The sequence below is a fragment of the Eutrigla gurnardus genome (assembly GCF_963514095.1).
Source record: "Eutrigla gurnardus genome assembly, chromosome: 15".
Classification (NCBI taxonomy): Eukaryota; Metazoa; Chordata; class Actinopteri; order Perciformes; family Triglidae; genus Eutrigla; species Eutrigla gurnardus.
Window position 1 is genome coordinate 21,504,542 of NC_139938.1, and position 14,409 is coordinate 21,518,950.

Below are 14,409 nucleotides of genomic sequence, written 5' to 3' on the forward strand. Positions count from 1 at the left end.
CCGCGGGGCCAGCTTTTGCAACCGCACACTCGGGGCACCCAGCTGTCCAAGCCTTTATGTCTTTTCCCATTCCTTGCCAGTAGAAACGGCGGCGCATAAGGCCAAGGAGCTTTTCGCTGTTGGCGTGTCCAACGGCCTTGTGGTAATCTTTCCACAAGTCCTGAGTGTGTTGCGTTGGGACAATCAACTGGAAGGTCAGCTGGCCGGTCAGCTGGCCGGTATCTGGTTCTTGAATGCAACGTCCCAGGACTCCTCTGCGTCGCTCCAGTCGATCCCATTCTCGCACCCACCTGTGAACTTGAGGGGACACCAAGTTTCGCATCTGAGACACTGCTAAACCTCGACTTTTCAGCTGGCTCACCTGGTTCAACTCTGGGTCCTGCTGCTGGCGTTCTTGCCAGGACCCCCAACCATCGTCCTGAGCCGCCCGAGGAACCTCCTCTTCCGGCCCTCCCTCCTGGGGAGGGGCAAGCTGGACGGCCTGGGCATTTGCCGCTCCAGGAAGTCGGCTGCATTCCGGTTCGTCGTGCCAGGCCGGTATTTGACTGAGAAGGTAAAGTTGGCCAATTGAGCCACCCACCTCTGCTCTACCGCTCCCAGTTTTGCCGTCTCCAGGTGTACAGGGGGGTTGTTATCCGTGAACACCGTGAACTCTGCCCCCCACAGGTAGTGCTTAAACTTCTCCGTGATTGCCCAAAACAGCGCCAACAGCTCCAACTTAAATGAACTGTAATTCTGGTCATTCCTCTCGTGGGGTTTCAGGCTCCGGCTTGCATAAGCAATCACCCGTTCCCTCCCCCCTTGTACCTGTGACAGCACTGCCCCAAGTCCCTCCAAGCTGGCATCCGTATACAGCAAAAACGGTAGGGTAAAGTCTGCATAAGCCAGCACTGGTGCCTGCAGCAGCGCTTGCTTGAGCTCTTCAAACGCCTGCTGGCACTTGGGGGACCACTGAATTGCTGCCTTCTTAACCCCTGCCGTACCCTGAAGGAGCGCGTTGATGGGGGTGCCACTCTGGAAAACCCAGGGATAAAACGGCGGTAATAGCCTGCGAAGTTAAGGAAGGAGCGGACTTGGGTGACTGTCGCAGGAACCGGCCAGTTCTGTACTGCTGCTGTCTTGTCAGGGTCAGTAGCCACCCCACTTTTGCTGACCACATGTCCCAGGTACTTGACTTCTTTATGAAAGAGGTGACATTTCTGTGGCTGGAGTTTCAGGCCGTGTTGGTGTAGTTTCTCAAACACGTTCTCGAGGTGTCCCAAGTGACTGCTGAAACAGGGGGAATACACGATGACATCATCCAAGTATATCAACAGGAAGTCATTCACCTGGCCGCCCAGGCAGCGCTGCATGAGCCGTTGGAAGGTAACGGGGGCATTGCACAGGCCGAAGGGCATCCGCTCGAACTGGAAAAGGCCCACTGGTGTTGCGAAGGCTGTCTTTTCTTGGTCCCGCGGATCCACCTCGACCTGCCAATACCCACTTGCGAGATCCAGGGTAGAATACCAGGCAGACTCCTTGAGATGGGTCAGGGACTCCTCGATCCTGGGCAAAGGAAAAGCATCTTTGTGAGTGATGGCATTTAACTTCCGGTAATCAACGCAAAACCGCCTTCTTCCAGACCAGTACCAAGGGGGCAGCCCAGGGACTAGCACTTTCCTTTATAACATCATTGTCCAACATACAAAGCATAGTACCTGACTGTAATGGACGCTTCATCATGGTCTCGGGCAGACTGTTTCACTTACCTGTTATATTAGTCTGTGTCTACGCTCCTAATTTTGATGACAGCCAGTTCATGGCCACACTTTTATCTTCACTTCCAAATATGGATACGCATTATTTGATTTTAGGAGGAGACCTAAATTGTATAATGAACACTCAGCTAGATCGCTCAATCCCTAGAGGGACCAGTTTATCAAAAATGGCGACAACACTGCAATCTTTCATGGTAGATTATGGAAGCTGTGACCCCTAGAGATCCTTACATAAAGATACTAGAGTCTATTCCTTTTATTCTCACGTGCACCATGTCTACTCAAGGATAGACTATTTTTTTATCGATAAAGTACTATTACCATCTGTACATGTTATTGAATACTCAGCGATAGTCATATCAGACCACTCCCCGGTCTTACTAGATTTCAGATTTGACTCCCCTTCGGCAGGGACTCCACAATGGAGACTCAATATATCACTGTTGTCTAGTGATGCATTTTGCTCTTCCATAAAAGAAGCTATTGAAGACTTTCTGTGTTTTAACCGCTCAGAAGAGGTTAGTTCATCACTACTTTGGGAAAGCCTCAAAGCTACAATCAGAGGACAAATAATTTCTTATTCCTCTCATTCTAATAAGCTGCGCAGAAAGAAGCAAACTGATATAATGGATAAATTATCCGAATGTGATAGGCAATATGCAATAAATCCCACCCCAGAGCTGTACCAACGAAAAGTTAACCTCCAAACTCAGTTTGATCTCTCTTCGACGGGGAAGGCTGAATATACTGTACTAAGATCTAAAGGCAGGTGGTATGAGTATGGCGACAAGGCTAGCCGGCTGCTGGCTCTCCAGCTCAAACATCAAGCAGCATCACGACACATCCCCCGAATCAACACCCAGTCAACTGGTCTTACAACATCTCCTCTGGAGATCAATGCAGCTTTTAAATTATTTTATTCCAATCTATACACTTCTGAGCCCCCTCCAACGGACTTGAACATGAATATTTTTTTGATAGCATAGAAATACCCACTATAGATACAGCAACACGGTTATCACTAAATCAGCCAATAACTTTAGAGGAAATACTTAGCAGCATACGGAAATGAATAACTCTAAAACACCAGGGCCTGACGGGCTGCCATCTGAATTTTACAAAAAATTCTCCACTCAACTAGCCCCGTTATTACTAGATATGTTTAACTTCCCTGTCTATAGGACTTTTACCAAAGACTTTCACAGAGGCGACTATTTCCGTTATTCTTAAGAAGGATAAGAACCCTGCTGAATGTAGTTCCTATCGACCAATTTCACTTTTGAATGTGGACGCGAAAATATTAGCAAAAATGTTGGCGAAAAGATTGGAATCATGTCTCCCGCAATAATCTCTGAAGACTAAACTGGCTTCATCAGAGCTCGTCAGTTATCCTCAAATATCAGACGGCTATTAAATATTATCTCCTCCCCATGCAATGAAATAAAGCCTGAAATAGTGCTTTCATTGGATGCGGAAAAAGCCTTTGACAGGGTGGAATGGGGGTACTTATTTAAGGTACTAGGAAAATTTGGATTCGGAGAAAACTTTATTGCATGGATACGCCTTCTTTATAAATCACCCCCTGCCCGTGTTAAATAGGCAGTATTCATCATATTTTGCCTTGTACCGTGGTACCCGTCAAGGCTGCCCGTTTTCGCCATTACTTTTTGCTCTTGCTATTGAGCCGCTAGCCATACGGTTGAGATCTTCTGCACATCTGCAAGGTGTTAAACGGGGAAACATTGAGCACCGTGTCTCCCTGTAAGCAGATGATCTATTAATTTACATAACAGACCCTGTTACGTGTGTCAATAATTTAATACACATACTAGATGATTTTGGTGCATTTTCAGGTTACAAAATCAACCTCCAAAAAACTGTCTGTTTCCCAATTAACTCCAAAGCTAAAACACTCACGCAGGGACCCTTTTAATTTCTCTCCAGAAAGTTTTCATTATCTAGGGATCAACATCACCCACTCTTTTAAGGGCTTGCATAAAAATAACATTGACAAATTAATAAATAAAGTCAAAACTGACCTACAGAAGTGGTCCAAGTTGCCGCTGTCATTAGCAGGCAGAGTACAATGCATAAAGATGAATATCTTGCAGAGATTTTTGTTTTTTTTTCCAATGTTTACCGCTCTTCCTGACCAAAATTTTTTTTTTTTTAAACTTGATCAAGTTATTCTTTCATTTGTGTGGGCGGGCAGGGTAGCCAGGATTAATAAAAGCACCCTACAGACAGCAAAGCAGGAGGGTGGGCTGGGCCTACCTAACTTTATATACTACTGGGCAGCAAATATACAAAAGATACTCAGCTGGTGTTAAGTAAGTGGGTTGGACTGGTGTAAAATGGAGTCCCTCTCCTGCCACACCTCTTCACTTGTGGCTCTGACATTCTCCCCTTTGCCACTTTCAGTTTCAAATTATACCTCAAATCCTGTAATCTTGTCAATTTTGAAAATATGGACACAGTTTCGCAAACATCTCAAGCTAAATACTCTTGTCCTCCTAGGTCTAATATGCAATAATCATATTTTTTTACCCTCTAAACTTGACTCCGCATTTACACTTTGGAAGGAGAAAGGTATCATATCATTCCGAGACCTGTTTTTAAATGGAACATTTGTTGATTTTTGCATGACTTGCCCCAGACCGACTTTTTTTGCTACCTCCAGGTTCGCAGTTTTGTTAAAGATCATTGCAGTACATTTCCACGTTTACCGACAGATTTACCTAAAATTCTTGGCAAACCAGAAACTTGGATAAAAATAATCAAAGCTGTACACAGGTATTCTCCAGGCTAACCCCTCTCCACAGATCACAGCAAAACAGGGGTGGGAAAAAGAGCTCTCAATCCAACTCCAGGATCCTTGGTGGGAGAGAGCCAAATTACAAGTGAATAGCTCCTCATCCTGTGCCCATCTTAAACTAATACAATTCAAAGTAGTACTGCATAGAATACATTTCAGCAAAGCAAAACTAGCAAAGATTTTTCCTGGCAGTAGCGAAGCTTGCAATAGATGTGCCTTTGTCCCAGCTGACTTAGCCCATACTTTCTGGTCATGCTCGAAGCTAACAGGGTTCTGGAAGAGCTTTTTCAAGATCATGTCAGAGGTTGTAGTTGTAGCTATCACTCCCTGTCCGCTCATTGCTATTTTTGGAGTTCCTTCAAATTATTCAGAATTCAGTAAGCATTTGCCTCTCTGATTGTCTGCAGGCGTATCCTTCTACACTGGAAGTTGCCTAAACCCCCAGTAGAACAATCTTGGCAGACTGACCTAATGTCATTCCTTAAATTAGAAAAAATCTAATTTACACTCCGAGGGTCAACTGAGAAATTCTATACTACATGGCAGCCTCTTATCTCATATTTCGATAATGTAGCTACAACTCCTACGGTGTAGGAGTGAACAACACATTCTGTTTTTCTGTCCAGCTGTGCTCTTACATCAATATGAATGCACAAATGTAAGGTGGTTGATGAGATATTCTGTTTCAAAAGGGAAGACCAACTGGGGTGGGGGTTGGGATAATGTTTTGTATATTTTCTACTTGTTTGTCTGTTTGTTTATTTGAAGAAAAAAAGCTGATCCGTTTCGTCTCTCCCACATAAAGCTGTGGCATGGACTGTTGCCATCCGGGTCTCACAGTTCAAGGAAGCACTTTGACACTGGTTGATCAAATTTATTTTTATTTTACCCGTTTTTACGGATACAAAACACGTTCCCAGAGTTCCATTGTCCAGCATGCTGCGCTCTCTCTCCCTCCTGTGGCCGCCTACTTTGAAGCATATGAAGTGTTAATTATTCAGTCAATCCTTCAGATTACCTGCAGCTGCGTTTATCAGCTGACTTAGGCCGAGGAGCGGGAGAGGAAGTCGGCCACAACCATCTGTGCCCCCTGCTCGTGAGAATCAGCAGGTCTCCGCTCTGTAAAGTCAAATTTGGCACATCAGTTTTATGACAAAACAAGTCCATAAAGACATTGGAACACTCAAAGCAACTCTGCAACAGAGAATGACCACCATGCATCAGTAGCCACCTTGTGGTGTTTCCTTGCAGTTTGCTGACCAGCAGGTGATATTACTTTTAGTTGATTGCTGCCTTTCCAAGAAATGCCTGGATCATAACAGATCTAAGCAAACTAGGAAGGGTGGGGGCTTGAAAACCATTAGCCGCTATGAATGGAGACATAGCCTACCTGTGGCCAAGGACACCAGGGAGTTGTGGGCATATTCCACCCAAGGTAGGTGGGTGGACTAGGTGAGCGTCTCCAGGTCTTGGTTCGTTTACTCTGTCTGGCCATTGATTTGAGGATAATGTTAGGCTTATGATGGTTACCAGTCAATTTTATAATGACAGTGTTATGTAGCTTAATATTTGCATTGTGATGGTCAAAGTTAGCAACTTAGTTTTAATTTTACCTCGGATTTCTTCTGACATTGTATAATTATGCTTAATGTTAGCTTTGGAATGAAAAAAATAGCTGTTAATGTTACTAACGATATAAAGCCGCTTCATTCAACAGGCAAAGTTAGTAAGCAAGTTAGCAAATAGTTAGCAAATACGGACATTTATTTTAGGATCCTTGTATTAGATTGTGATGGCCAAAGTTAGCAGCTAATGTTACGGACACCATATAATGTAGGTAAATGCTTGCCTTGTGATGGTTAGTCCGCTACATTTCTGTCTGTTTCTTGTGACTCTGTCTGTCAAACTGGAACAGACTCAGATAACCAATACTGCCACCAAAATAATAGGTCTGCACACCCCCAGTTGACAAGAACTAAACAGCAAGGCCATCACATATATCGCACATGCAATATGCCTGGACAACACACACCAACTCAATCGTTACTTCTCACTTCTCACTTCTCTATACCTCCAACCTTCAATGTGCAAAAAGGCCTGCTTAATCCCTTCAGCCATCCCAATACTAAGTGATATCCCCCCCCCCCCCCCCCCCCCATGTCTACCTAAATTAATATATGTATGTATATGTATGAATATATAATATGTATATATGTCTAGCCAAAGTGGCCCAAATGTCTGCTATGTCAAATGTGCCTGAAATGTCTGCTGTCAGAAATGTCTGTGTTGACCACACAACACGCTGGACTATAAACCTTGTCTAGCCTGAGGTCTGCCAGGAAGAGCTGGGAAGCATTTCTGTTGTTAAGGAGCTCTGGAATGCCCTCAGGGGCTCCAGACTAACTTTTCCACAAGTTGCACTTTGGTGACCAACTGGTGCTAGCTAAATCTTGGACCTGCATTTTATGTTTTGACTGCTGCAAATTAAAACCGTCCTCTTGTGGATCCATTCAGTCCTCTTGCAGACATATGATATTTCATGAAATTCTGAAGCAGCGGCGGAAACAGCATAATGATCGTTTACTCGCACAAATGCCAAAACGTAAAAATGTCACTTGCACAATCTCAAAAAATGGTCTCAGTCTGGAGCCCTGCCCTCCTAAGTCTACTGGTAAGGAGGGCGGCCTGGTCCGTGAAGGTATCTTTGCCTGGATGTGAGCCCACTTGGTCCCTCTTCTGTTCTACTATAGACCCATCAACAGAAGAATTAAGATGAATAGTTAATTTAGCGACAGTATCTTTGCAAAATCATATCGTTATTCATAAAGCAAGCAATGTCCTTGTGGGATATCAACACTTGCCATTCATCTTTTCAGCTGCCTTTGATAGTTGACCAGAACCTAGTGGTGATAATTTTGTAGATTAAGTAATTTTTGCCAGTTTTAATCCCACCCTTTGTACTTCTACTATATATTGATTGAATCACTTATTAACGCTAGCACTAAACGACTATGATACAAAATGAAAAAGTGTTTTTAATCAAAGCATTATTTACAGTAATTTATTTCACATTTTTTAACTGTGTGCTTTTATGCAAATAATTACTTAACTTTGGGGACTTTATCAGAATCAAAATGCATTTTTAATCACTCTGTCAATAACAGTTCATAGAAAATCGTAATCAGCAGGTCATACTTGTAAAAAAAATGTGAATCAGCCTTCAAAATTACAAATGTTTATTTGCTTTCTAGATACGTAAGAATGTGGATTCAACTAGCTATGATTCATCAGATTTCCTGAATGGGAATTTTACTCTCTCTCGTTTCTAGACCTACGTTTTGCCAGTTGCTCAATTTTTTTCTCCAGAGGTTCCTCTGGCTAAAGTAGAATCAATGTGTCAGTCGATAGATTTATCAGAGATAGATCGACATTGGTGCAGTTTCGGCTGATCATTCACAATAACAAATAGACCAGCCTCTGAGGGACATTTGAAACACTCTTACGATGTCATTTTTTTCTTTGAGTGTATAAAACAATTTAACTTGCCTGCTTTGGTGGACTGTGGAAAAAAAAAACAGGGACAACAATGGAAGTAAGACTTTCATTACATCCCTGGCTAAGTCTGATATATAGCTTATTAGCATGATGTCAGTAAGTAAACCACATCACAACATAATGATAAATACCTAGCAAGTAATCCTAATATCCATCTTTAAATAGTACTTGTTTTTCTGTTAATGGGTTGTTGATGTTTTTTGTTTTTTTTTACACAAAAACTGCTTTGTGTGTTTTCAGGTAGGAAACTCCAGCATCCTGACATTGCAGGCAAAGAGTGTTATCCCCACCTCGCATTACGTTGCTTGGCAGAAGATGGTGCCATATGAGTCATCTGTCGGAAAGTCCACAAAACATCGATATGGGGCCCCATGAGTGAAACATTTCTCTTTATTACAATGGCAAAACCTTTTTGGATTCAAACAACTTGGACATGAATTTCTTCATCTCTTTGGACTGCAAGCCATAAATAATGGGGTTGAGGCTGCCGGGGATGATATGATATAAAATGGCAGCAAGTTTTCTGTAGTCTGAGTACTGTGGGAAGCGATGCAGAATAATATTAGATATTCCACTGATGAACATGATGAGATACACAACCAGATGAGTGCTGCAGGTCTTCAAAGCTTTACTGTTCAAAGACTTGTTGTTACTGGTGAGACAGACCACTGTGATCTTAGTGTAGGTGAGAACCATGCTGCCTATTGAAGCTGTGAACAGGACGACGGTGAACGTGAGGCCATAGACATTATTAACAAACACACTCTCACAGGAGAGCTTAAACAGCGAGGCATTGTCACAGAACGGGCTTGTGATCAGAGTTCTGCAGCGGTTCAGTCGTATGGTCAGACCCAGCAGAACCCCAACCAAAACAAAGGCCACCCCCCAGGCAGAGAGTGTCAGCTTGATCACCATCTTGTTGGTCATTATAGCAGCATAGCGTAGGGGATTACAGATGGCCATGTATCTGTCAAAGGCCATAATCATGAGCACCGTGTGGGAAGTGGTGCCAAATATGTGTGTGGTGAAAGCTTGGACCACACATTCATAGTAACTGATGAGGCGCTCAGACGGGGGTTTCAACATGTCTATCAGTAAACGGGGCAGCGTGATAGAATTACCCAGGATGTCATTAATGGGCAGGTTGCAGAAAAGCAGATACATCGGCTGGTGAAGACTTTTGTCACTGAAAACCAGAACAGCTATTGCTACATTTACAAAAATGATAAACAAGTAGGAGACACAGGTAAATAGAAAGACAGGGTATTTGGAATCCTTTGAAACATTCAACCCCTCCAGCTGTAATGTTAAGCTGTTGTAGGTGTCGTTTTCCATCCACCTGAAAGAACGAAAACAACGCTGTCAATGTCACAAGTAATGTCTTTGCAATTTAGAATAAGAGGTCATGTTGAATCACAGCATACAACAGAACAGAAAACAGCTTTTTCCAGATATCAGCAATAAAGAATCCCAGTATGGATCATTTATAGTTTGGTGTTTTATTTCAGTTTGTTTTTGTTCAAAATCAATAACTTCATGTTCAAGTCCAGGAAGACAATCACTCATGTAGTAACAATGCAGAAATAAACTATGAAAAATGTGCTGAAAGTTGTAGATAACCTGCTGTGAGTGCCTCTGGTTCCAGTCTGTTGGCCTCTCTTTGTTTTGCCTCATTGCTCGTGAGAATCAGCAGATCTCCGCTCCACAACATTTTATAGACATGATTTTATCCGTAAGGGACTCAGTATGGTAATCATTATGCTATGCAACACTGAACAAGGAATTCTTAAGGTGGTTTGAGATAGATAGCAATAGCATGTATATGCATTAAGTAATCATATATATATATATATATATATAGGATAGAGAGTATGATAGAGAGTGCTATTTGCTGGAAGTAGTGCATACCAAACTATTAAAACAGTACAAAAGATTTGCAGAATCATATTTAAAAAAAAAAAAAGACTAAGACAACTGTGTGACAGTTGTGACTGAGGAACAACTATAGCAAGAAGACACTTGAACACTCAAAGCAACTCTGCTAAAGAGAATGACCACCATGCACTTCTCTAGAGTCGGTGGCATCGTGCTTTACACCACTGCATCCAACGCTTTGCCTTGCACTTGCTGATGTATGGCTTGGATGCAGCTGCTCGGCCCTGGAACCTGACCCATTCCTCTACGCACTGTTCTTGAGCTAATCTGAAGGCCACAAGAAGTTTGGAGACCTGTAGCGATTGACTCTGCAGAAAGTTGGCGACCTCTGGGCACTATGCGTCTCAGCATCCGCTGACCCCGCTCTGTCATTTTACGTGGCCTACCACTTCTTGGCTGAGTTGCTGTCATTCCCAATCGCTTCCACTTTGTTATAATCCCAGTTGACTGTAGAATATTTAGGAGTGACTAGCGAGGATATTTCATGACTGGAATTGTTGCACAGGTGGCATCCTATTACAATACCAAGCTGGAATTCACTGAGCTCCTGAGAGCGACCCATTCTTTCACAAATGTTTGTAGAAACAGTCTGCATGTCTAGGTGCTTGTTTTTATACACCTGTGGCCATGGACGTGATTGGAACAACGGATTTCAAGTATTTGGATGGGTGAGTGGATACTTTTGGCAATATAGTGTATTTCTGTCAGGTCCATTGAAGTCAAGAAACACAGGAGATGAAAATACTGTATGAACTTATTTTTTATTGATAAAATATGAATTCAATTTGGCAGGATGGCTCTGTTCAGAGGACAGCAGCAGCATTGGGGAACGCTTACCAAGTTTAAGACTGGGAGAGCTAACTATACCCCCCAAACAGACCATACCTGGTAATCCTCTCGAGATTGAATAAAATGAGAGGATGGTATTTAGCAGTTGAATTTAGACACCCCCCCCCCCCCCCAACCCAACCTGATTTAGATTGCTTAATGATGGTAAATAAAACGCAGAGGAATTCGATTGTCGCTTGTTTATTGGTCTATAGCATCAGGGATCGTAGAGCTCATAGCTTTCTGAGCATTGAGAACGTCAGGTGGGAGGTAACGTTCGTAGGCAGCAGAAGTCCAGCGCCCCATGGCCTTTAGGGTTGAAACCGGAGCAGAAGCAGCTGCGGTGGTTGCAGCCCCTATGTGCAGGGAATGAGGTGTATAGCGGTCTGGAGGCAGCCCGCAGAATTGGCGGAGGAGGCGCAGGTGAGAAGCAAACCAAGCTCTGGACATTGGTTTCCCTCCCTGGATGACAAACAGCGGCTCCTGGGATCCAGCACGTGGTCGGCTTTGCAAGTAGGTCAGCATGGAAGACAGAGGGCAAAACAGATCATTAGACTCTGAGATGTACACGACTGTCCCTTTGCCATTTTTGTCAGTTTTGTAGTGTTTGAGAAACAAGGTGAAATGGTGCTCATACGTGGAAACATCAGAAAGGGTGAGATCGTGATCTGGGTCGAAGGAACATGTGCATGAAGAGAATTCGCCGTCCCTTAGAGAACCATAGAAAGCTGTGAGAATGACTGTTTCTAACATTCTTGCCCCAGAGAAGGCAGGCGACGACGATGGGATATAGTTCTAATAGGGCTGTTGAAGATTCACTGGCGGGTAAGGCGAGTAATTCTTTCGGCCAAACCATTCATTATTGAGAACCCCTCCAAACCCCACGGGGGGCGCAGCATCCGTATATAGATTGAGGGCTGGAGAAGATTCCGAAAAATCATTAATGAAAAAATAAATTTCATTCCAATGGTTTAAGAGCTGAGACCAAAATTTGAGTTCTGATCTACACCCGGCGTCTAAGGTAACGACATCAGTGAGATCTTTAACAGATTTGGATGCGTCGAGAAGCCTGGAGATAAATGATCTGCCTTGGGGGATTACCCTCATTGCAAAATTTAGGTGGGCTAGAAGAGAGAGCATTTCTCTTTTGGAGAAGGACAGCGACTCTTGAGCGTTTTGCATAACCTGTCTTATACGGGACAGTTTCTCGAGGGGCAGCGAGGCTTGCATAAGGTTGGAATTGAGAGTGATGCCCAGAAACTCTATAACTTTAACCGGACCTACGGTTTTCTCCTCCGAGAGCGGAACACCCAGATAAGAAAAGGTGCGTTTAAGTGCCAAGATGGAAAAGTCAGATTTTGCGGGTGGGGGATCTACCAGGAAGAAATCATCTAGAAGATGGAGGACGAACGGTAACTTGTCGTTGTTAAGGAGAATCCAACACAAGGCCTCGGGTAGTGTATCAAAGATTTTTGGACTACTTCGACAGCCGAAAGTGAGCCTAACCAAAAAAATTATTTTCTCTCTCCACTGAACACCGAACAGAGGCCATTGAGAAGGATGCAGTGGCATCACTTTAAAGGCTTCCGAAATATCGGCTTTTGCAAGCCAAGCTCCTTGCCATGCCCTTTTGATGAGCTTGATAGCGTCGTCAACGGTACTATAAAACAAGGAGAACGGATGTAAAGGAATAAGGCTATTGATGCTATCAGCCCGAATCATTGTGAGGAGCGGAAAGGTCAATGATCAAACGTTTTTTGCCGGAATATTTCCAAGCGGCTATCCCGATGGGGTTTATCCTAAAAATGTTCCACCCGGTTTGCGACAATCCTTCCTTGTTCAAGCTGTCCTGTGAAAGCGTCCTCATCAATAACATCTACGGCCTCAGCTACACCGTCATTCTGCTGGGCTCCTCCATCGGCAGCATCATGCTCACCTACCTGAGGATCGCCATAGCGTGTCTGAGTAGTAATAACAAGGCTCTGAACACCAAAGCACTGCAGACATGTGCCTCCCACCTGACTGTGTACGTCATATTCTTTATGTCCGGCTCCATCATCATCATCCTCCATCGTTTCCCTCACTTATCAGACTAGAGAAAGCTGGCATCCATCTTGTTCCACGTGGTTCCTCCCGCCCTGAACGGCATTATCTATGGACTGCAAATTAAAGCTGTAAGACAAAAACTTTTCATCATGTTTACCAGGCACACATGAGGTGATACTGAATACTGAATTCAAAGAGTAAACCCCCAGACCACTTTTTTTTATTTCAGCTGAAAAGGAATACATATGGATACAAACATTGTTGATTAATGGGATGGATGGGTCCGACAACACAGGACTTTCAACCACGAGACCAGTTTTCGACACTGTGTGGACCTATTGTTCCTTTATGTTGCCTAAACGGTATGTAATTATTTTAAGCCCAACGATGCTTTCCCTGAACCTAAGCGGTTTTGTTGCCTTAACCTAGACATTTGTTTAATAGCGTAACATCATCGCAACTGACACAAATAACAATACTTCCAATATAAATAAGTATTACACATGGTATGGATGCGTTCTCACATGATTAATTTTCATTTATATATTGCAGACAAGGGGCCCTAGTTTCGTAGACCAGGCGCAGTCAGCATTCAGCGCACCTGCGCCACGCCGACGGGGTGTGTCCGCCTGGACTTTGCAAGTTTCGTGCACCGCGCAGGCTCGCGCAGGCACACCACCCGTCTCGCCCACCCGGGCAAGTGGGAAAGAGGGAGGAGAAGAAGGCGTGAGTGGGAGACGAGGAGGAGACAAGGCGTGGACTGGGATTAATACAGCCGATTCAGATCTTCACCAATCAAAAAAGCTCCTCTCCTCACCTTTAATGCGTTAAGGGAGGTTCAGTGCAAGATCCGTCACTTGACAACCCGATGACAGAAGCAGCGCCGGCGCTCCCACCACGGGCATCACGCGCTGTGCGTGCGTATCATAATAATAACAATGCCGATATTATAAAAACAGGAGAGAGAGAGAGGGAGATGTTTTGGTCCAAGAGGCTGAGTTTCCGTTACGCATGCCATCCGCCTTTGATCTGACGTCAGATGTGACGGGACAATCTATATAGATATAAATTCACGTGTTGATTCAATTAGTTGCATTAAATAGTGTTTGTTGTGATTATTTATTGCATTTAAATGTGCCTGGAACTGTGGAAACCTGCCTGTGAGGTCTCGGTGACGTGTTCGCACTGCGCGCCGTCAGCCAAACTTCTGGTACATACACACCAACTCCGGCAACAGACGTCAAGTCAACGGATCCCATTCATTGTCTATGTAGAGCAGGAGCTCCGCATGATGGATAAAGCATGTCGAGTTGACGGCCCGGTCGCCGTATGTGAATGTGCCGTATGTGAAATGACGTCCGTCCAACGCAATGCCGCCGGCTCCAGAAACTTCGTAGCGTAGTCAACGGGTCTTTCGGGCCTCGCCCCCCCCCCCCCCCCCCGGCCGGTCGGAGTCCGTCTTCGGTCCTGATA

General features: G+C 44.1%; 1 protein-coding gene across 1 annotated transcript; it reads right to left on the reverse strand.

Annotated features, from left to right (window-relative positions):
- Positions 1–8,520: 8,520 nt before the first annotated feature.
- Positions 8,521–9,462, reverse strand: LOC311025739 (olfactory receptor 8G17-like; the record flags this gene model as incomplete). Its single annotated transcript, XM_084028824.1, has 1 exon — positions 8,521–9,462. The coding sequence occupies one exon, from the start codon at positions 9,460–9,462 to the stop codon at positions 8,521–8,523; it is 942 nt and encodes a 313-aa protein (XP_083884950.1).
- Between the last annotated feature and the right edge of the window lie 4,947 nt (positions 9,463–14,409).